General features: G+C 63.6%; 3 protein-coding genes across 6 annotated transcripts in view; 1 reads left to right on the top strand and 2 right to left on the bottom strand.

The window, feature by feature from the left end:
* The window catches only part of PLXNB1 (plexin B1), a 29,142-nt gene extending 22,306 nt beyond the window's left edge, over positions 1–6,836 (bottom strand). The window contains exons 1-3 of the mRNA XM_080676054.1: positions 6,702–6,836; positions 2,032–2,069; positions 266–1,381 (exon numbers count right to left, since the gene is read on the bottom strand). Coding sequence (XP_080532180.1) covers positions 266–1,375 — 1,110 coding nt within the window. The 5' untranslated portion in view covers positions 1,376–1,381; positions 2,032–2,069; positions 6,702–6,836. The remainder of the gene's footprint in view (positions 1–265; positions 1,382–2,031; positions 2,070–6,701) is intronic.
* Positions 6,837–9,467: 2,631 nt separating this feature from the next.
* Positions 9,468–16,634, bottom strand: CCDC51 (coiled-coil domain containing 51). 3 transcript variants are annotated; one of them, XM_080674260.1, is made up of 4 exons: positions 16,556–16,634; positions 12,911–13,230; positions 11,489–11,653; positions 9,468–10,984 (listed from the first exon to the last, which is right to left on the bottom strand). In XM_080674260.1, exons 2-4 carry the CDS (start codon positions 13,220–13,222, stop codon positions 10,259–10,261), a joined length of 1,203 nt encoding a protein of 400 aa, XP_080530386.1. In that variant the 5' UTR covers positions 13,223–13,230; positions 16,556–16,634; the 3' UTR covers positions 9,468–10,258. The 3 variants fall into 3 exon arrangements, with proteins under 3 accessions (XP_080530386.1, XP_080530387.1, XP_080530388.1); XM_080674261.1 differs by lacking the exon at positions 16,556–16,634 and adding an exon at positions 14,911–14,944 and having other exon boundaries at positions 9,469–10,984; XM_080674262.1 differs by lacking the exon at positions 16,556–16,634 and adding an exon at positions 13,857–13,939 and having other exon boundaries at positions 9,469–10,984.
* Positions 16,635–16,670: 36 nt separating this feature from the next.
* On the top strand, positions 16,671–19,316 carry TMA7 (translation machinery associated 7 homolog; the record flags this gene model as incomplete). 2 transcript variants are annotated; one of them, XM_080674264.1, is made up of 4 exons in its annotated part: positions 16,671–16,765; positions 16,854–16,909; positions 17,005–17,092; positions 18,856–19,316. In XM_080674264.1, the coding sequence occupies 4 exons, from the start codon at positions 16,750–16,752 to the stop codon at positions 18,888–18,890; spliced, it is 195 nt and encodes a 64-aa protein (XP_080530390.1). In that variant the 3' UTR covers positions 18,891–19,316. The 2 variants fall into 2 exon arrangements, with proteins under 2 accessions (XP_080530390.1, XP_080530389.1); XM_080674263.1 differs by lacking the exon at positions 16,671–16,765 and having other exon boundaries at positions 16,829–16,909; positions 18,856–19,221.
* Positions 19,317–20,603: the final 1,287 nt, after the last annotated feature.

Here is a 20,603-nt window from a genome sequence, read left to right as displayed (position 1 = left end):
CGGTCCCACATCCCCCAGAGCCCCAAACACCCTCTCGGTCACTTACACAAACGCAGTCCCTCCGGGTCCAGCCCCCCTCCCCCCGCCATCCCCCGGCAGCTCTGTTCCCCTGAATGCCATGAGGTTCCCCCCACCACCACCCAGATACAAAGGAAGCAACAACCATGGACCTCATGGGCCCCCACACCACCCCCAGCTCCCCACTCCGGCAGCTGCGTGGCAGCGGACGCCTGGCCCGGCCTCCGGGTGGGAGAGCGGGACTCACCACGGGCAGCTGCGCACAGTCCGAGTTGACGTCGTACTCGATGTAGGCCACCTCGGCCCCGTCCTCCGCACGGCCCTCCCGGGTGTAGCAGGCGTCCCGCGTGAGGTTAGCGAGCCGGTCCACCTCGTCCAGGGCGAAGGCGCAGAGGGCAGAGCCCCCCGCCGCCCCGGCAGCGGCCATCGGGGGCCGGCCCACGGCGGGGGGCGCGGCCGAGGAGAAGGCGGCGAAGAGCACCTGGCCCCGGGCCTCCTCCCTGGACGCGGCCACGGCTGCGGCCTGGACCAGCCCGTAGCGACCTGCCCCGCAGGCCAGGGGCAGCTCCACGTAGGAGTAGTAGTGCTGGTCCCGCAGGCACACGCGGGACACGTAGGCTCGGAAGGCGCGGGACTGCGCCTGCAGGTCCCGCCGCAGGAACAGGAAGTAGGCGCTGGCCCCGCGGTCGAAGGCGCTCACGAAGTGGTGGCTGTACTCAGACAGGCGGCCCACGGCCAGCTTGGCCGTCTCCTCGTAGGAGAAGGCGGCCTGGGGGTCCGGGGGCCGCAGGGCGCGGGTGGTGATGGGAGGGATGCCACCCCCCACGCCCCGGCTGGTGTATCCCCGCCCCACGAACAGGAGGGGCTCCCCAGCTGAGCCCTGGGCCACCAGTCCCACTGTGCTGACCTCGGGGTCATTGGCGGCCACATACTGGGTGTCCCCGGGCCGCTCCGGCCGCAGCAGCAGCCGTGCGAGCTGGCCCAGGCCCCGCTGCTCACAGACGCCCTGGTGCACGCTCCCGCACACCACCAGGGCCCCGGGGCTCACGAGCAGCAGCTGGTTCGGGTTGTCGGTGGGCTGGGCCTGCGGGCACTCCTCGGGCACCACGGGCGGCAGGCAGTCCCTGCTGTCCAGCACGGGGCCGGTGGGCACGGTGGCCTCCAGCTGCAGCCCCGGGCTCAGCTGGAACAGGAAGTTGGTGGCCCCCAGGTAGATGGTGCCGGAGGCGGGGTCCCGGGCCAGGTGCTGTAGGTGCGTGCCGTTGGGGGTGAAGGCCACCGGCGGCGGGAGGGGCTGCAGGGCCAGGGCCCACCCGGCCCAGAGCGCCTGGAGGAGGGCTGGGCCGAGGGCAGGCATGGTCACCTGGCAGGGGGGGGAGAGGGGGAGGTGGAGCGGGCTCACGTGGCCACCTGAGCACCCTGAGGGGCGGGCTAGGCCGTCGCCAAGGTGCCCCCCCAACCCTGGCGGTGAGCAGAGGCACCATGGTCCAGGCGGAGCCCAGGCCACATACTAGCGCGGGCAGGTCCTTCCTGAGAGCTCCAAACTGCCCGGTCCCTGGGTCCCTGCGCGCACCGCCCTCTCGGGAGGGAGACCTTGCCCCACCCCCTCACCCCGACTGCCCTGGGTCACCACCACAGGGTCAAAGACGTGGGAAACCTCCTATCCCCAGGGACACAGCCCGGAGGGGGCAGGACAGAGCAGGGGATGGGAAGGAGGGGCCCAGAGCTCAGAGGAGAGGCGGGCCCTCTTCCCAGCTGGCAGTTCCTGGGCAGCAGGAGGGAGGGTGCGGCCCCCCCCACGGCCACTTGCAAGTTAGGGCAGGGCGGGAGCTGGGGGAAGGGCCTTCAGGCAGGAATCCAGGAAGCAGTAAGCACAGAGCCAAAGGGCTGGAGAGAAGAGGGGGTCAGGGCCGAGGGGACGAGGCCTGAGAGGCGGGGCCCGCCCTGGAGGAGCCCGAGTAGAGGTGGGAGTCCCGTCTCCTGGATGCCTGGGGCGGGGGAGGTCAGGCTCACCTGGCGGGGCCGGCTGGGTCAGCAGACAACAGCATGACCTAGCCGGGGAGAAGGCAGCGCGTGAGACAGGCATGTGGAGGCAGCACAAGGTACCCTTCCCTGCCCAGCCCGCTGGTGGAGCTGGGCCCAGCCTGGCCCTCGGCCACCGAACACATTCCACAGGGGACGCCTCCGCAGAGCCCACACAGGGAGGGGGCGGCGGAACCGGAGCCCTCGGGGCCTGGGAAAGGGCGGGGAGGAAGGAGGCCCCGCGGCTGGCAGGCCCCGTGGGACCCAGCACGGCCCCGTCCCCCGGCAGCCGCTGCTCCCTTCTTGGCACGCTCCATCCTCACCCTCGGCGCAAACGCCACCCATCCAGGCACCAGGCACACACCTCCACGCGGCCGGGTTGTCCTAGCCCGCACCGCCACCGGCTCACAGGCAGACACATGCTCACACACACCAAAAAGCACACGTGCCACCGAGATGCTGGCACACACCCACATACAAGCACACGAGTGCTTGCACACACCCAGATACCATCTGGACACGCAGACACCCAGGCAGACCCACCACCCACACTTGGCCAACCTGCACCAAGACACATCCACACGGAGACAACCTCCTGACACACAGAAACACACCTGTGGCACCTCACACAGGCACATGCCACACCCACATACCAAAGGCATGCTCACATCCAGACACCCCACAGACGCATGCACACGTCCCTGGGCCGAGGGCTGTGGGGCCAGGCCACCTCCTGCTATTTCCTCTCCAGCAGGTCAAAGCCGGGCCAGGACCTGGTGTGGAGAAGCGGGGAGGGATGGATGTCCTAGAATAAGACACCGTGCCCCGCTGTGACCCCATCCCCGGGAGCTCCCCAAACCTTGGGTGTCTGGTCTCCGCACAGACCCTTCCTCAGAGGCCCCAGCTATGGCCTGCGAGGACCAGGAAACCATGGCAACGCCATCTTCCCCAGGCCCGGTGGTCCCCTACCAGGAGCACCGAGGCTGGTGAAGCGCCGGGACAGGCTGTGCCCCACAGGCCATGAGACACTGCCCGACTTCCTGTGCCCAGGCCACGTTGCCCAGCCCCTCCAGCCACCCAGCTGCCAGCCTGCCCTGGAGAGCTTCCCTCGGCCCAGGTCAGCTCCTCCCAGCAAGGGCCCTGGGTGTCCCCCGAGGCCGCCCCGCAGTGAGCCAGTGAGCGGGGCTGGGCCGGAGGCTCGCGGCACGAAGGAGGGTCCAGCGGCCCAGTGGGAGCCGAGGCCACAGCCTGGCTGGGCACTGCTCCCGAAATAGCCTGGGGGTTTCCATTTTTAGTGTGCGGAGAACAGGGCCGCTCTATGGGAGCGGCGAACAAGGCGGCCTCTGTTAGCCGCCCGAGGGGGCGGGGGAGGGGGCAGCAGGGAGAGTCGTGAACCCAGCCAGGAGCCAGGACTGAGGCAGAGACCGCTTCCCAGGAGCCCCCCCACCTCGTTTCCAGGGGACCAGGGGAGAGTGCCTTCCTGCAGGAAGACAGGGTGTGCCCGAGGATGGCAGGGGCTGCCCTGCCTCCCCGCCTCCCGCTCAGGGGCGTGCCCGGGGCAGGGGGTCCACAGTGAGACCAGCGCTGCTCCCCCCTGTATTCGCTGACAAACATTTGCTCAGAGCTGTCTGTGTGCCAAGGTTCTCCAGGCCTCAGGGAGCAGCCACCAAGACACTCCCCAAATGTAAAAGCGGGGCGGGGTGGCCCCCCCAACCCCGGAGGAGGAGGGGCGGGGTCACACAGCCCCAGGCCGCCGGAAGAGCAGGCTGAGGCTGACCCTCTGGGAAAGGCGGCGGCTTGGCCATCGCTGACCCAGGCCTGGACCTCCGCGGCGTCGCCCAGTGACCGCGGGTGGGGGAGCAGGAACAGGACGTGGCGACGTCTCCTTCACCTCTGCCACAGGCCACACAGCAGCCCAGCCCTGCGTCAATCCCTCTGCACAGGGTCTTCAGGCAGAATCGCACCCCATCCCTCCCCTCCCCCCCGGAGTCTCAGGGGCACCCTAGGCCCTGTGAGAAAGGTCAACCCCCTCCAGCCCAGCCTCTCCCATCACATGCCCGGGCTCTCCCACGCATGCTCCTCTCCCACGCACGCCCCTCCTGCCCCACGGCCTGACCTGCAGGCCGCTTCCCTCCTCCCTGCCATCCCACAGGCTGAATGCCCACTCCCCCTCCATCTCATTAACCCAACCCTCAACCCGCATTCCTGGGGGAGCCCCCCCCCCGCCCCCGCCTACCGGGGGCTGCTGTACCCACTCCCCGGGTGGCTATGTAGCTCTGACCATGACACATGACGTGGGATATGCCTGGCATTAGTGGCACCAGCCAAGGCCGCTTTCCTCCCCGTTCGCCCCCCCCCCCACTCCGGACTGAAGCTCCTTGACAGCAGGAGGCTGGCTTTTATTCAGAGGCCCCGGCCCCTGGGCCAGAGCAGAGGTGCCAGAGCAGCCGGGCACAGCAGGGGCTCCCTGGGGGAGCGCCATTCACAGTCCAGGAAGCCCGGCCGCGGGGGAGAGACGGCTCTCTAAGCTCCGTGCCTCAGACGGCACGGTGTGAGCCCCCCTGTTTAGTTTTTCTTTCTTTTTAATCCGCACCCGAGGATATTTTCCCATTGATTTTCAGGGAGAGTGGAACAGCAAGGGACAGACAGAGAGAAACATGGATTGGTTGCCTCCTGCAGGGCCTTGGGCGGGGAGGAGCCTGCCTGCAACAGAGGTGCCTGCCCTTGACTGGAATGGAACCAGGGGACCCTTCAATGCGCAGGCCCACCGCCGCTCTACCCACTGAGCAACACCGGCCAGGGCAGCCCCCCTTTTCTTAAGGGAGCAGGCCAGCGTGGAGGGAGCCGGAGGGCGTGGAGCCAGCCTCATGCCCCCAACCTGCACAGCCCGGGGCCTCCTGCCCACTCCCCAGCGCCCTGGCCCCACCCAGCTGCCGGCCACAGCCTCGCTCTGCGTGCCGCCGCCGGCGGGGCCAGAGGTCTCTCCCGCCCAGCGCTCTGCCTCGGCGGCCGCAGGCCCAAGGCTGCCCGATTCCCGTCTGCAAAGAGCAAGCACCCCCCGGGGGCCTTGGGGCGCTGTCCGCACAACGCGAGGGGCGCGCAGACTCTGCCCCTCCCCACCTGGGCAGTCACACGCGCCCTCCTCTCGGAACCCTGGGGGCCCCTCTCTCTCCCTTCCGGCCCCGCGGGTCCCACGTCCACCGGGAGTTACTCATTGACAGAGCGGCGTGCACACCGCTGCCCCGCGGTCTGCGTGACCTGGGGTGGGAGGGCCCACCGCCGACCGGGCGGGGACCGGCACCTGCGAGGCTGAAGCGCCGCCCGGGCGCCCTGAGGGTCCCCCTGCGGCGCGCGGCCGGCGGCTCACCGCGCGCATCTGTCGGCGGCACCGAGCAGCCTGCAGGGGGGGAGCCTGACCCCCCATCGGCTCCTCCCCGACCTCCCTCCCTCCCTCCTCTCGGGCCGCGGGCAGGACCCCACAGCGGCCTCGGAGGGCGGGGAGGGGGCCGGCGGGCTCCGCGGGGCGGCGAGGAGGGGGCCGGAGGCGCAGCTCCACCTCCTCCGTCTCCCAATCGCGTTCCGGGCGGAGCCGCCGGAGTTTCCCTTCGCGCGGAGAAGCGTGTCCCAACTTCCAGGACTGAAGCCGCCCGCCGCCACGCACCGGCCGCCCCTGCCCCCGCCCCCGGGATCGAGGCCCCAGCCCTTCCCGCCGGGTCCCCGGCCCCCGGCCCGCACTCACCGCCGCGGGGCCCGCGGGACCAGCGCGCGAGGCGGCTCCGGGCTCCGGGCTCGGGATCTGCGCGGCCACCTCGCAGCCCGCGCTCCCCCCCCCGCGCCCCGGGGGTGGGCCTGGCGGCGCCGCTCTGTTACCCGGAGACCGAGGGGCGGAAAGCTGCGCCCGCCGCCCGCCCGCCCCGCCCGCGCGGCGCTGCCACCGCGGGAACAAAAGAGACAAAGCCGCGCGCTCGCCGGGCCGCTCCGTCCCCCGCGCCCGCCGGCCGCCCTCCCCCCGCCGCCCGCCAGGCCGGAAGCCGCCGGAGCCGCGCGCCCCGAGTTGCCCGGGACCCCGCAGGCTCCGACTTGCGAAGGGCGGGGGACCCCCTTGGCGGGGGCAGGCTGCGCCCCGGAGGCAGCCACGGCAACCGGATCGCGGCGGTGGGGGCCGTGGGTCCCCCCCGCGCGGGCGGCCCCGCCCCGCCGGCCTCACCTGCGCGCCGCGAGGGACGGGAATTGGGGACCCCCGGGATGGAGGGGCCGGGGGAGCCGTGCCCTCACCTGCTCGCTGCTCGCTGCCAGCTCCGCCCGCGGTGCCCAGCTCCCTTCCCCTCCAACACTTGGCTCCGGGGCGGCCTCCCCCAAGTTTGTTTACCTGAACTCCTGGGCGCCCGGTGCCCCACCTCGCCCGCCCGCCGGCCCTGCCCCGCGCCCAGGACTCGCGGACAGGCCCCCCGCTTCCGGCCCCCCCCCTTCGGGCCGTGCGGGCCGAGCGCGGGCATGGGGCTGGGGCTGGGGCTGGGGCTGGGGCTGGGTTTGCGCCATCACTAAGCCGAGGAACCTGACCCGCCACCCCACCCCCCGCACCGCACCCTCACCTCTCACTCTCACACTCACACTCACACTCACACTCACACTCACACTCACGTGCACGCCCGGGTGCTCACCGGTACCGGAGGGGATGCGCCCCTCGCCCGCCGCTGACCGAGGCCCGGCGGCTGCAGAGGGCGCGAGCGAAGGCGCTTTCCCTCCCGCACAGGCCCGCGGGACCCACCCCACCGCGAAGCCCTGGGCAAGTCCCAACTCCCTCGGCAGCGAATACCTGGACTTCCCGAGGGGCGGGCCGTGGGCAGAAGGCGCTCCGCTCCCGAGGCCCATGTGTGCCCCCTGCCGGGCCCTTCGCACCCGCCGCCCGCGGCAAAGCAGCCCGGACCCCGCCAGTCCCAGCGGCCTGGTGGGAGGTGGCTCCAGGCCCCTGGGAGGCACATTGGTCACCCACACATCACCCCGGAAGCTCCCAGGGGCTCGGCAAGTGTGTGTGTGAGTGTGCGTGTGAGTGTGTGTGTGTGAGTGTGTGTGTGTGTGTGAGTGTGTGTGTGTGTGTGAGAGTGTGTGTGTGAGTGTGTGTGTGAGAGTGTGAGTGTGTGTGTGAGTGTGTGTGTGTGTGTGAGTGTGTGTGTGAGTGTGTGTGTGTGGTGTGTGTGTGAGTCTGTGTGTGTGTGAGTGTGAGTGTGTGTGTGAGTGTGTGTGTGTGGTGTGTGTGAGTGTGTGTGTGTGAGTGTGTGTGAGTCTGTGTGTGTGAGTGTGAGTGTGTGTGAGTGTGTGTGTGTGTGGTGTGAGTGTGTGTGTGAGTGAGTGTGAGTGTGTGTGAGTGTGAGAGTGTGTGTGGTGTGTGTGTGTGTGTCTGTGTGTGAGTCTGTGTGTGTGTGTGAGTGTGTGTGACAGAGTGTGTGAGTGTGTGTGTGTCTGTGTGTGTGAGTCTCTGTGTGTGTGAGAGAGTGTGAGTGTGTGTGTGTGTGTGTGAGTGTGCCCGCGCACGCATGTGTGAACCGGAAGGCTCAGGTCATCCACACAAAGAGCTACCACCACCAGCACCTCTTCCCACCTGCCAGCCTCCATCAAGAGTCTGCCTTCATTCCTGGCCAGTGTGGCTCAGTGGATAGAGCGTCAGCCTGCAGACCAAAGGGTCCCGGGTTCGATGCCTATCAAGGGCAGGTACCTCGGTTGCAGGCTCCTCCCTGGCCCGAGCCCTGGTCCGGGCTCATGCAGGCGGCAACCCATCGATGTGTTTCTCTCCCGTCAATGTTTCTCTCTGCCTTTGCCTCTCTTCCCCTCTCTCTAAAATCAATGGGCAATGTCCCCTAGTGAGGACACAAAGACAGAGTCCGCCTTCACTCTCGTCTACCCAACTCTGCCTCCCAAATTCCCCTTCCCAACGTCTCAGGTTACCCCCTCTCCTCGACCCCCTCCCCAGTTCCCTCACCCCGGGCCTCGGACACCAGGACCCCAGGTGCCTGCTAACCTGGCACCCCAGCTCCTCGCCTCATCCTCTCCCCTTATGCTCTACGTGCCCCACAGCCATCCCCGGAGCCGGATCACAGCTTTCCTACCCGCGCAGCCCTTCAGCGTCTGTAACCCTCTCCTCCCTAAATCCAGTTGTTCAAGTGCACACCCTTCAGGACCTACCTCACCCAAAGGGGGACCTGGGACTTGCAACCCCCACAGTCGCCCTCATCTGTCCACAGACACGGCCCCTGCTGCCCCGTCAGGAGTCTGCACACCCCACGTGCAGAGGTCTTCTCATCCCAGTCCATCCTGGGGACCATCACAAGGGAGACCTTGCCGCCCTGGCCGGTGCGGCTCAGTGGATAGAGCGTCGGCCTGCGGACTGCAGGGTCCCGGGTTCGATTCCGGTCCAGGGCACGTGCCCCAGTTGTGGGCTTGATCCCCGATGGGGGTGTGTGCAGGTGGCAGTCAATCAATGATTCTCATCACTGTACCTCTCTCTCTCCCTTCTGAAATCAGTAAAAATAAAAACAACAAAAACAAAGAAAACCTCGCCAGGGATGAAGTGACCAAATGACCAAGCGGTTCATAGCACCCGGGGGAGGGGGGTGGGGTGGTCACTTGGACTGAGCACAGCTGGAAGGAGGGAGGGAACCTCCTGGGAAACTGCTCCAGGGCCTCCGCTCAGCACGCCCCGGGGGCACCACCTTGGGGTGCTCTGAAAGGAGTCCCCAGCGCCCAGCGGGAGTGCGAGCGCCTCCCCACTGCCCTTGCTTACACACAAGGCCACCCACGCCATTTAGCCCGGGAGGTCAAAGGTTGCCCTTCCCCCTGGAAAAAGAGCAGGTCAGAGGTCCTCAGGGTAGTCAGCCTCATGCCTCCCAGGCACCGCCCACCTCTGGGGGGCCCTCCCCCCACACTGCCTCCCTTTCCTGCGGCCTGCTGGCAAGCTGACCTCCGCTCAGGCCTGTAAGGGCCACCCCGGGGCTGTGTAGGGGGACACAGCCTAAAGCACTGCACCAGGGACCCAGACTGGCCACCAGTCCCCTCATTATGTCTCCAGAATATTTATCACCCCCCCCCCCTCAGCCCCTCCCCTGCTCTCCCCTGAGTATCTGTCCAGCATTACAACCAGAAGGTTCCCCCCACCCCCACCGTGGCAGAGAAAGTGATCCAGAGCGGGGCAGTAACCATGGTCACCAACGCCGGGCAGCAGATGAGGCTCCGCTCACTGGAATGCCCAGGCTTCCTGGCTCGGGACGGCGGGGCAAGCAGAGGGCAGGCCCGGAAACCCAAAATAAAAAGTCCAGACCTCAAGGGTAAACGCATCCCAGACCAAGGAGACCGTGAGATGAGAGGAGCTGAAGGGGGAGAGTCTGCAATTCCAGACCAGCCCTCGAGTCTTTTGTTGTTTTTATTCTATTTTTAAAATATAGCTTTAATTTTTTAAATTGTTGATAGTATTACAGATATCTCCCATCCCCCCCCCCCTTTAACCCTCCTCCTCACACCCCCCAGGTCTTCACTGCCCTATTGCCCGTGTCCGTGGGCAATGCATATCCTATATAAAAGCATAATATGCAAATTTCCTATAGAATAAAAGCATAATACGCAAATTGATCGAATGATGGAACGACCAGTCGCTATGATGCGCACTGACCACCGGGGGGCAGACGCTCAACGCAGGAGCTGCCCCCTGGTGGTCAGTGCACTCCCACAGGGGGGGCGCCACTCAGCCAGAAGCCGGGCTCACGGCTGGCCAGCGCAGCGGTGGTGGCGGGAGCCTCTCCCGCTCTGCTTGCAGGCGGGCAGTAAGGAGTGAGGGGTCCCGGACTGCGGACATCCCGAGGGGTCCCGGGCTGCGAGAGGGACCCCGCCCCCCTCCAGTGCATGAATGTCGCGCACCGGGCCTCTAGTAAGTGTGTGAGTTCTCTGCAAACCCTCGAGGCTTGAATCTCAATTTTCAACAAGTAAAACTCAGTTAATATAAATTACTTTAAATAACATAAACTCAAAGACCTTTTAATGAGATGTCAGCACGAAGTTTTCATAGTTAATATACATGAGCACTGCCTGCGAAGGAAAGTGTGTCTGTCTGCCGTGCACCCCACAGATGGTGCCCAGGCTGCGGCGGCGTGTGTCCCCCAAGAGTCACTTCACCACCAGGACCCTCTCCTGCAGCCACACCAGCCGCCGAGGCCCTCTGAGTGGGCCCGGGCTAGCTGGCCCTGAAGAGCATGTAGAACATCGGCATGGTGGCCACGACCGTCAGGCAGGTGACCAGCGTGCTGTAGATGGTGTTCCTGTTGACCCGGGCTTCCAGCCGCTGCTCCATGTCCGGCAGCACCAAGACCAGGCCCCCCGGCTCCAGCGCGGAGCCAGGCCGAGCCGGGTCTGCGGCCTTCGCGAGCGGCACCACCCCGGCCACTTGGCCGAAAGTCTTCTGCAGGCTGTCCAGCTGCTCCCGCAAACCCTCCAGGCAGGAGCAGACCTGCTGGGCGCGGCTGAGCTGCTCCCTCAGGGCGGCTGAGAGGACGTCTGCGTCACTGTCTCGGGCGGGGGCCCCTGCCTGGGACCCGGGGCTCAGCCCCGGCTCGGCCTGGATCAGGCCCCTCAGGTCCGCTATGAGGTCGTGGAGGTCCCTGTGCTGGAGGGAGTAGCTGGACGCCTGTTCCCGAATGGCCTCCTGGAGGCTCGCGGGCCCCTTCTGGGCCTCCAGCAGCAAGGCCTTCAGCTCCTGCAGCCGCACGCGGTTCACGTAGGTGGAGCCGGCCACGCCGATCAGGGCGCCCAGGACCGACCCGATGAGGGACCAGTTCTTGGTCCTCTCGGCCCGCGTGCGCTCCTTCTCGTGGCTTTCCCGCACGGCCGCGGAGAAGAGGGAGAACTTTTCCCGCTCCGAGTCTTCGGCCCGCAGGTAGGCTGTGCGCAGCCTCTTCTCCTCCTGCGCAAGCAGAGCAGGTTACACAGCAGCGACGTGCATCGTGGCCCCGCCCCACAGCTGCCAGCGGATTCCCACTGTCACCCCTGAGGCTCGGCCCCGTGCCTGGCGCAGATGACATGCCAACGGACGCAGGCAGCGTACGCCTGGTGTGGGCGGAGCAAAGGAGTCGGGGTGGCCGAAGCGGCCGCGCTACCTTCCGACCCGAGCCGTCTTGGTGTTTGCCAGACAAGGAACGTGCCGCCGGAGGGGCATGTCTGGCACGCTCTGGTGCCCCCTCCTTGGCCATCTGGGGCCAGAGCACATGCCCGGCACGTCCACCCAGCGCTCCAGGAGGACGTGGGCGATGGGGCTGAGCAAGCCCGGGGCCCTGTCCCTCCAAGGAGCTTCTGGTTTACCTCCTTCCCAGGCCTGGCCATCAGACCGGCCGGGGTTTCCACCTGGCCCCTCCCTGGCCTGCCCGCGGGGCGCCGCCCAGGTGAGGACGGGCTCCCCCCGGGGGCCCACCTGCAGCATCCGGTGCTCCAGGGTGGCCAGCTCCAGGTACCGGCTGTCCTCCTTGGAGATGCGGTCCAGGCGGTCCCTCACCTCCTTCAGCTTGGCCTGCTGCACTTCCAGCTGCTCCTGGGCCTCGCGGACAAGCCCTCGGGCCACCATGAACACCTTCTCGGCCTGCGGGGAGAACAGGGAGCTGCCTGCCCCTTCTCTCCTCACCCACACGGCCCGGCTCGTTCCCAACCAGACAGGCTGAGAAGAGGCTGGTGGGGGAGGCGGGGGTCAGGGGGGAGTCGGCGGGAAGACGGAGCCTCAGAAACAGAACCCTGGCTCAGCCAGGCACCCTCCAAGGGCAGCCCTGCGCCCCGTCAGAACCAGCGGGTTCGCCCACTCACGTGGGAACCCACGCCCCAGGACCTGGGAGGCAGCTGAGAACGCGCACAACCTGCGGTGCCACGCCAGCGACCGCCGTCTGACCGACCCCAGAGAGAAGCCTGCTCTCGGCACGTTGCGGGCGGAGCAGGGGGAGTCTCGCTTCCTGTCACAGCGTTTCACAAAGTATCGGGCTTTACAAAGATCTGAGCTGTGGGAACGTGTCATAAGGGCCTTCGAAATGCACCGGGCATTTAATTTCCAAGCCTGCCTTTCACGTTTATGTAGAACGTTAGCCGGCCACTGGGTGCAGCCAGCGTGAGGCCACTGGTCCGCGCGGTTAGGCTGTTCTGTGCGTCACCATATCGACACCTCACACAGCGCCACGAGGCATTGCTCGGCCAGGGTCATGACCTCCGAGGGTGGGACAGCACCGCCTCAGAACCTCCAGCGGGCCCAGGCCAGTGTGGCTCAGTGGATAGAGCGTCAGCCTGCGGACCAGAGGGTCCAGGGTTCGATTCCGGCCAAGGGCACGTACCTCGGTGGCAGGCTTCTCCCCGGCCCGGGCCCTGGTCGGGGCTCATGCAGGAGGCAACCCGTCGATGTGTCTCTCTCCCGTGGATGTTTCCCTCTCTCTTCCACTCTCCCTAAAATCAAAGGGAAATGTCCTCGGGTGAGAGTTAAAAAAAAGGACTTGACAATCACAGGCAGCGCTTCCCAGCTCACGGTGTGAAGTTTCCCACGGCCTCCGCCTCCACAAGGGAGGTTCCGTTCCACGCGGGGCCGTGAGAGCACGGGGAGGGGCCGGTCACCCTGCAGGCAACCCGCATCACCACTCGCCTGCGCGGCGACCTCGTGGCCAGGCTCACTGGTCAGCGGCTTGTCTTCAGGAGCAGCAAAGCCGGCCGCCCCGGGGGGCACTCCAATCCTGCCCCCCCCCCCCCCTGAGTGGAATTTGTTCAAGAAAAGGCAAACGTGGATGTGTGGCCACTCGTTGGGCAGGAGCCAGCAGGCCCCATTTCCCGGGTCAGAGGACGGGCCCACCCCCCGGGCCCTCCTCACCTCCGCCACATTCCCCTGGGCCTCTCGGACCTCATTGAGCCCCACAAATTCTTCGTATCTCTCCCACCAGGCGGTGGCCTTGGCGGCGGCGCGCTGCTGAAGGCGGTGCCCCAGGGCCCGTCCCTGCACCGCGAGGCGCTGGGGCAGCCGCAGGGCCTCCTCCTCGGGTCTGTCCTGTCGGGGCTGCCTGGGGCCCGGGCTGCACAGCGTCCTGGTCGCCAGGAAGTCCCGTCCCAGGAGGCCTCTCCGCGCCAGGGCGGGGGGCACGCCCACGGCGTACTGCATGGCAGACACGGGGCTGCAGCCCGTCATCGGGAGGTCTGTGGGGGGGACACAGACAGGTCAGCTCCCAGCTGAGAAAGGCTGGCCACGCCAGGCGTCATGGCCTGGGTCAGCTCTGAACCGACCAGCTGCCATTAAAAGGTCCAAACCGAGTGCCACGCTGCTGGGCCTGGAGGCGGCGCGGCTTCGGCCAGGGGTCCGCCCCTGCTGTGCCGGGACAGCGGGCCCCAGGGAAGCACGTGCGTGGGAAACCATGCCTCCCCCTCCCTCCACACCAGCCCCCCTACGGCACCCACAGCCCCGGTCTCTGTTAGGACTCAGATCCGAATTCTGGGGCCCAGGTTTCTGACGTCAAAAAAAAATGGTCAAATCTGAGTTGTGTTCACGCTGGCAAAGCCCCACGAACTCCCTAAGAAACTGAGGACCTGAGGGGATTTGGGGGACCATCAACCTCCCAGACTCCCCGGAGGAGGCTTACACCCGAGGACCCAGGCCTGTCCCAGCAGAGGACGGGGTGTCCCAGGTTCCCGCCGGCCTGTCCGTCCGCCCTCCACGCCCACACGCTCCAGGTTACAGGCTCCCGTTTCTCTGTCTCCAGCCACAGCTCGGGTTCCTGTGACCCCGCCCTGCTCAGCCTCACTTGGATGATGGGGGCCCAACCTACTTCTTCCACCTGAAGGAACAGCACGGGGCGTCTCCACTATCCAGTCAGGCCTTGCCGAGCCCCAGAGCCGCTGTGACGGAGGAACCCCCCTTCCCAAAAGAGGGCAAACCTGGGCCAGCAGCACCCTCCTCTGGCCATACCCCTCCTCTACCCCCAAGTCCCGGCTCGGGCCGTCAGAGCGACACCTGGTGGCCACACGGCAGAGGACGCTGGGACAGGGAGACACACGGGAGGTGCTGCAGGTACAAATGAAGAGAGCGGCTTCCTGATGTAGGTGACCTGGAGCAGAGGTGGGTCAGAGCCCTCAGCCTCCTCCGCACGCCGAGCGTGGAGAAGCTCGAGGCCTCCTGAACGCCACGCTGGAGGGTGGGGACACGGCACCTGGGCAACGAGGCCCGAGCTGAGAGCCGCAGAAGGAAGGGGCATCCCTGGAGCAGTGGTCCCAGGTTGGTGCTGCCCCTGACCCTGAGTCCCAGCCCTAAGGCCCACGAGAGCACATGCCATCCTTGCCCCAGGGGTCTGGCAGGCCACCCAGGCCTCATGCAGTGCCCACCGCACACCGGCTGTGACCCCGCAACAGCCCTGCGGGTGAGCCCCTGCTCAGAGCCAAGCCCGCAGCCCTGCCCAGCACGGCACACTCTCCTCCTAAGCGCGCCCGGCAGAAAGGCGTCCCGGGGCTGTCACTCCCTCCTCAACCCCCTTCTCTCCCGAGCCCACTCCTCCACGTTGCCCTCCCGGAGGCCCCGCAACGCGTCCACCTGCCAGGTTCAGCTGGAGCTCCTCAGATTTCTCCCCCGCCTCTGCAGCTTTCAACAGCCTCTCTTCCTGAAATCACGCCTCCCTCTCCGCTTCCTCCGACCTTCCTCGCCTCCTCTCCCGGCTCTGCCTCGACCAGCCCAGTCTTGGACCCCAGGACACCCATCCCTGGCAGAGATGGCAGCTACAGCCTCCGAGGACGCCCGGCTTCCTGCCCTGCCCGCACAGCTGTTCCTCACGTGGCAGCCAGGGGCTGCTCACTCCTACGCCAGGTCCCGTCCCTCAGTGCCCAACTCACCTGGCATCACACCAGTCCTGAGGGGCCAGCAAGCCCTCGTCCTCTTCCTTCTCTCCATCCCCGCACTCCACTCCGCCAGCCCGCCAGCTAGGCACGACCCCCTGCCCTGCCATCCCTCCACCCGGCCACGCTGCCTCCACCAGTCCAGCCGCTCACCCTGCTTCCCATGTCTTTGCTCCAAGAGCACCTCTTGGCAAGGCCTTCCTGGAACTCCCTCCTGTCCACCTCGCCCGCTTCACTTTTCCCCGTCAGACACACATGGCCTTCTGTGTGTTACCTAAGCCCTCCCTAGAACAGGAGCTTGGTGACATCGGGACTTCACATCGTGAGGGGACGCACCGATGACTTCCAAGTCATTCTTCCTCCAAACTTGCCTTTCCCACAGCCTTCTCTCTCTCGACTGATGGAAACCCCCACGTCCGATTTAGGCCAACAATCTCTCCTCCTCCCTGACTCGGCTTTCTCTCCCACCTCACATCCAATCCATCAGCCAACGCCGCTTCCTTTCTTAACCCAGAATCCCTCTTCCTCTTGCCCCTGCCCCCGCCCCCACGGGTCCCAATGGCCAGCGTCACTTGCCTGGGCTACCCCGGGAGCCTCTGGACAGGTCTCCCTGCTTCTGCTCTAGTCCCTCCAGTCTCCTGTGGTCCTTTCAAAACATGTCTCTTCTGCTCCAACCCCGCAACGGTTCCCCATTTCTCTCAAGGCAAAAGCCAGTCCTCCCCACGGCCTACTGGGCAAGCACCTCCTGCTCTCATTCTTCTCTGACCTCACCTCCCACTAGTCTCTCCTCACTCTGCTCCAATCACAAGGACCGTTCCCCCACGGCTTTATTGAGATATTATTGTCGTGTACCACTGTGTACGTTTCAGGGGTACAATGTGATGATGTGATACACCTACAAACGGCTAAACGTTTGCCACAATAAGGTTAGCTAACGCCTCCTTCAGCTCACATAATTGCCACGCGTGGACTTCTTGGTGTGGCTGGAACACACTAGCCTATCCCCCCTGCAGGGCCTTCACACCAGCCTTCACTATCTATACTGTGAGCTCCCTGCCCTTTCCCAAGACCTGCTCAAACGTCATTGCCACCCCCCCCACCCCCCCAGCACTCCTTACCCACTTCCTCTGCTTTATTTTTCTCCAGGGACATGTCACATGACCTACTTTATGTATTTCTCTTATTTACTTGGCTTAGAGTCAGTCTGTCTCACCCACCAGGGCGTCAGCTCTGCCAGAGCAGGCTCTGCTTCGTTCACTGCTGCGTCCTCGATGCCTAGAACACCATCTGCACGTAGTACACACTCAACACAAATACGCCACATGCATCAGCAGAATTTGCAACAAGTCGCGACCTGGACTATATTATAAAGCCCAGATTCCTTCGGGGGGGCCTCCAAGGCTCTAGGGCCGGGTGATCTAACCCCCACCCCGCCACCTCCCTAGCAGCTCCCTCCAAGCCTCGCTGTGCCTTCCGAGGTCCACAGACGCGCCAAGCTCCAAGGTCTTTGCACATGCCCTTCCCTCAACCTGCAGGGCTTTCCCCCTCCCCACGCACGGTCCGCGGCGGGCGCCTTCCGGGTAAGCACCGCTCCCGGTTCCGGACCTCCCCCGGCAGGGGACCACCTGTTCCACCCCCGTACCTGGCCTGCCTAGTGCCGGAGCCGCAAACCCAACAGGAGCACCTGCGCCCGCCTTCAGAAGGCCGCTTCCGGCAGCGGGCATACAACTTCCTGTTTGGGAGCCAATCAGCGGGCCCGGTGGAGGCACAGGCGCAGGGGCGGGGCCGGGAGCTCCGCTTCCGGTGGCAGGGTCTGGGGCCGGGGCGGCAGGCACCATGTCCGGCCGCGAAGGTGAGTGTGCGGGTTTGGCGGGGTGGGGCGGGACGGGACGGGACCCGGCGACACGGGGCCCGGATGAGCGTGCGCGTGTCGCCCGCAGGTGGCAAGAAGAAGCCCCTGAAGCAGCCCAAGAAGCAGGCCAAGGAGATGGACGAGGTGAGGGCGGCGCGGAGCGTGGGCGGGCGCGGAGGGGTGGGGACCCCGCCTGGAGGGAACCCGCCTGGACGGAACCCGCTCTGCTTCCCCCCCAGGAAGACAAGGCGTTCAAGCAGCGGCAGAAGGAGGAGCAGAAGAAACTCGAGGAGCTGAAAGCGAAGGCCGCGGGGAAGGGCCCCCTGGGTAAGTGAGGGCCGGGCAGAGCCGAAGCCGGACGCCTGTCCTGAGCATCAGCCTGCAGGCGGGCCGAGCAGGTCCCGGTCCTGCCGCGTCGGTGAGTGGCGAGGTCTCGGTCCTCCGTGTCCGCCGTGGCCAGGCTTGGCTTTGCCGCCGCAGGAAGGGGCGGGAGCCAGACGGGCCTCCCAGCAGCCTGGCCTTCGCTTCCTTAGGGAAGCGGCAGGAAGGGAAACGCCGAGGTGCCCTGCCTACAGTATCTCACACGAAAGGCATGCAGATGGGTTTCCAGGCAGCCCCCACAGCCGCTTGGCCCCCAAAGTCGGTATTCACTGCTTCGTGACGCACTGCTCACATTGCTGACGGTAGTAAGTGCTTTGGCACCCCGAGTCCTTTTACTTCGGGATGTGCCTGGACTGAAACGGAAAGCACAGGCCGCCTGGCGGGCCCGTGCTGCTTTAAACCGGATCCCTACCGTTCTGCCTCTTTTCAGACCAAAAGATGCTTCAAGCCCCGCAGCCCCAATGTTTTCTGTGCTTCTTCAGTGCTGTTTCCGTTCATCAAATTAGTGATTGTCTCCTCCGCAGGGGTCTGTGCCCTGTTGGACCACTGAGCCGCCGTGGGGGCAGTAGAGGCTGGGATCGTGGGAGTGTCATCCAGGGCTCCCCAAGACTTCTCTCCCAGTGGGTTTCGTTGTTGTTTAGCCACATAGCACTGAGATTCCTTTTTGAATGATGTGATGAGGTATCCTTTTTAAAAATATATATATATATTTTTATTGATTTTAGAGAGGAAGGGAGAGGGAGAGACAGAAACATCAGTGATGAGAATCATTGCTTGGCTGCCTTCTGCACGCCCCCTACTGGGGATCCAACCCACAACCAACCTGGGCATGTGCCCTAACTGGGAATAGAACAGTGACCTGGTTTTCATAGGTTGACCTCAACCACTGAGCCACACCAGCCAGGCAACATCATGTAATTTTTAAAATATATGTATTTTTATTGATTTCAGAAAGGAAGGGAGAGGGAGAGAGGAACATCAATAATGAGAGAAAATCATGGATCGGCTGCCTCCTGCACACCCCACACTGGGGATTGAGTCTGCAACCCGGGCATGTGCCCCAACTGGGAATGGAACCATGACCTCCTGGTTCATAGATGGATGCTCACCCACTGGGCCACGGGCTGGGCACATCGTGTAATTTTTTTAAAGTTTATTTTGTCCCAATAGGATCTTCATTCCTATAGTGGGCATACTTAATTCTACAACTATTTCTTAAGTTACCTACTGTTTGCCACAAATATAGTCATTTGTAAACAGGGAAAAATAAGATGCTGAGTAAACCAGACTCCAGGATCATAATATAGAAGGTAGTGTGGTATGATGTGACAGTTAAGAATATGGGTTTGGAAGTCAGACTACCCGGTTAGAATCCTGGCTTCATCACATAACCGTTTGTAACGTTGAATGACACCTGACACTAAGGCTTCACACCTGTAAAATGGGTTGGTAGGAGACAAGACTCAGTGAGCCAGTCTGCGATGAGGCACACGACACGGTGTAGCCGCAGGCCCGTGCACAGCCATTCCTGTGCCCCTGCGCATCCTCACTCTACTTCCCCCGGAAAGATAACATCCGTAAAGCCCGTACGTGCTTGTGTCAAAGAGAACGCCCAGTGGGAGAGCGGAGCCTTGCTAGGCTTGCCTCCAGGCCCCGGGCTTCTACCAGACTGTATTCTTCCCTAACTGACACTTGTTTCCCTTTTGCAGCCACAGGTGGAATTAAGAAATCCGGCAAAAAGTGAACTGTTCCTTGTGCCTAGGGCAATGGTGATCCTTCATTCCATTCCTGTCTTAACATCAGGATTCCCTGTCGTCACATCTCTTGCCACCTAGAGCTAAAATGAAGTAATGAAGTGTTGTCTTGGAGGCTGTGGTACATATAAGAATAAACTTTTATAAAAAAAAAAAAAATGATGATGATAATCATGCATCGGCTCATCTCCTCAGTTCTTCTCAGTCTGCCATTTCAGCCTTAGCTGTGTGGTCAGAGTAAATAAACCCAGCTCAGAATCCTGTCAAAGCGTGTTCTTCAAGATACTCTGTGTAACACCTGGAATTAAACCAACTTGCTGGAAATGGCTGCTGTTTCTGTGTGGTCGTACATACAAAGAATACATGACGTTGGTGGGAGACTTTGTGTTTGGAAAGAAAAGCCACCCTTCTCTGACATCCACATTGCCTTTTCCTTTAACGCGGCTGCTCGACTGTTGGTGTAGAGCAGCCATGGGCAAACTATGGCCCGCGGGCCGGATCCGGCTGTTCTATCCGGTTCTCTTGCTCTCCCCTCCGCTCCTTTACTTTGAATTTATATTAGTTCACACAAACACTCCATCCATGCTTTTGTTCCGGCCCTCCGGTCCAGTTTAAGAACCCACTGTGGCCCTCGAGTCAAAAAGTTTGCCCACCCCTGGTGTAGAGTCTGCTACATGCAGGCTGGGCTTGTGCGGCAGGGAGTTCCTGTTGTCCAGGAACTTCTCCAGGAGGGGAGCAGGACAGACACGCTATGCACTCTGAAGGGAAGCAAACGGGGAAAGAGACTCCTGGGAGTCTAAGAACCAAGCTTACTCCCGGGTCCCCAGGTCTGCATTTCCACTGGGGCTTCAGAAAGGTCCTTCCTGGGTTCTAGGGTCCAATACCCCACATTCCACCCATCAGGAAAATTAAATCGGACCCCTTCATATTTCTCCTGAGAACCATCCCCGGCCCTAAAGCCCCTCCCCTGGATGGCTGCAGTCACCTCCAAACTTGTCTTCCCGCCCCGACCCTTGTTTCCTTCGTCAGGACCCAGGTGATCGTGCTGAACTGCTAAGTTACCTGGTGTCTGCTGGGCTCAAATTCCTCTCTGGCTTCCAAGAGCAAAAGCCAGAGTCTCTGCAATGACCGTGAGGCCCTAAGGGATCGGGACACCACTCCCTGCCCTTCCATTGCTGCTGCTCCTCCTGATCCATCTTGCGCCTCAGTGGCCTATGTTCCAAGCAAGCTCCTGCCTCACCATGTCACCGACTCCTCTCTGCCTGTCACTCTTCTGGATCCTGCAGACTCCCTTTAGGTGACCGGCTCTTCCTGACCACTCTAAAGTGGAGGCCGTGTTTCACTTTTTTCTCCTGACAATGGTTGATTATCACCGTTCACTCCAGGAGTTAATTCCTGGAGGACAGGGGCCATCCATAATGTGTGCTAAATGCATACGTACTGAGGCAATTCAGAGGCACAAGTCTTTGAATTTCCCCTCCGGAACCCCTGATACAACTATGGGAGTAATGCTGAGCGCTCTCAGAATGTGTTCACAGGGCCTCTAGAGTCCGACGCGAGGGGAGGCAACCAATCGATGTTGTCTCTCTCACATAGATGTTTCTCTCACCCCCCTCCCTCCCTCCCACTCTCTCTAAAAAAAAAAAAAAAAAAAATCAATGGGGGGAAAAATGTCCTCGGGTGAGGATAAAAACAAACAAACC

Source organism: Plecotus auritus (genome assembly GCF_963455305.1).
Source record: "Plecotus auritus genome assembly, chromosome: 6".
Lineage (NCBI taxonomy): Eukaryota > Metazoa > Chordata > Mammalia > Chiroptera > Vespertilionidae > Plecotus > Plecotus auritus.
The sequence above is the reverse complement of the archived record's forward strand: the minus strand, read 5'-3'. Positions and strand labels throughout refer to the sequence as shown.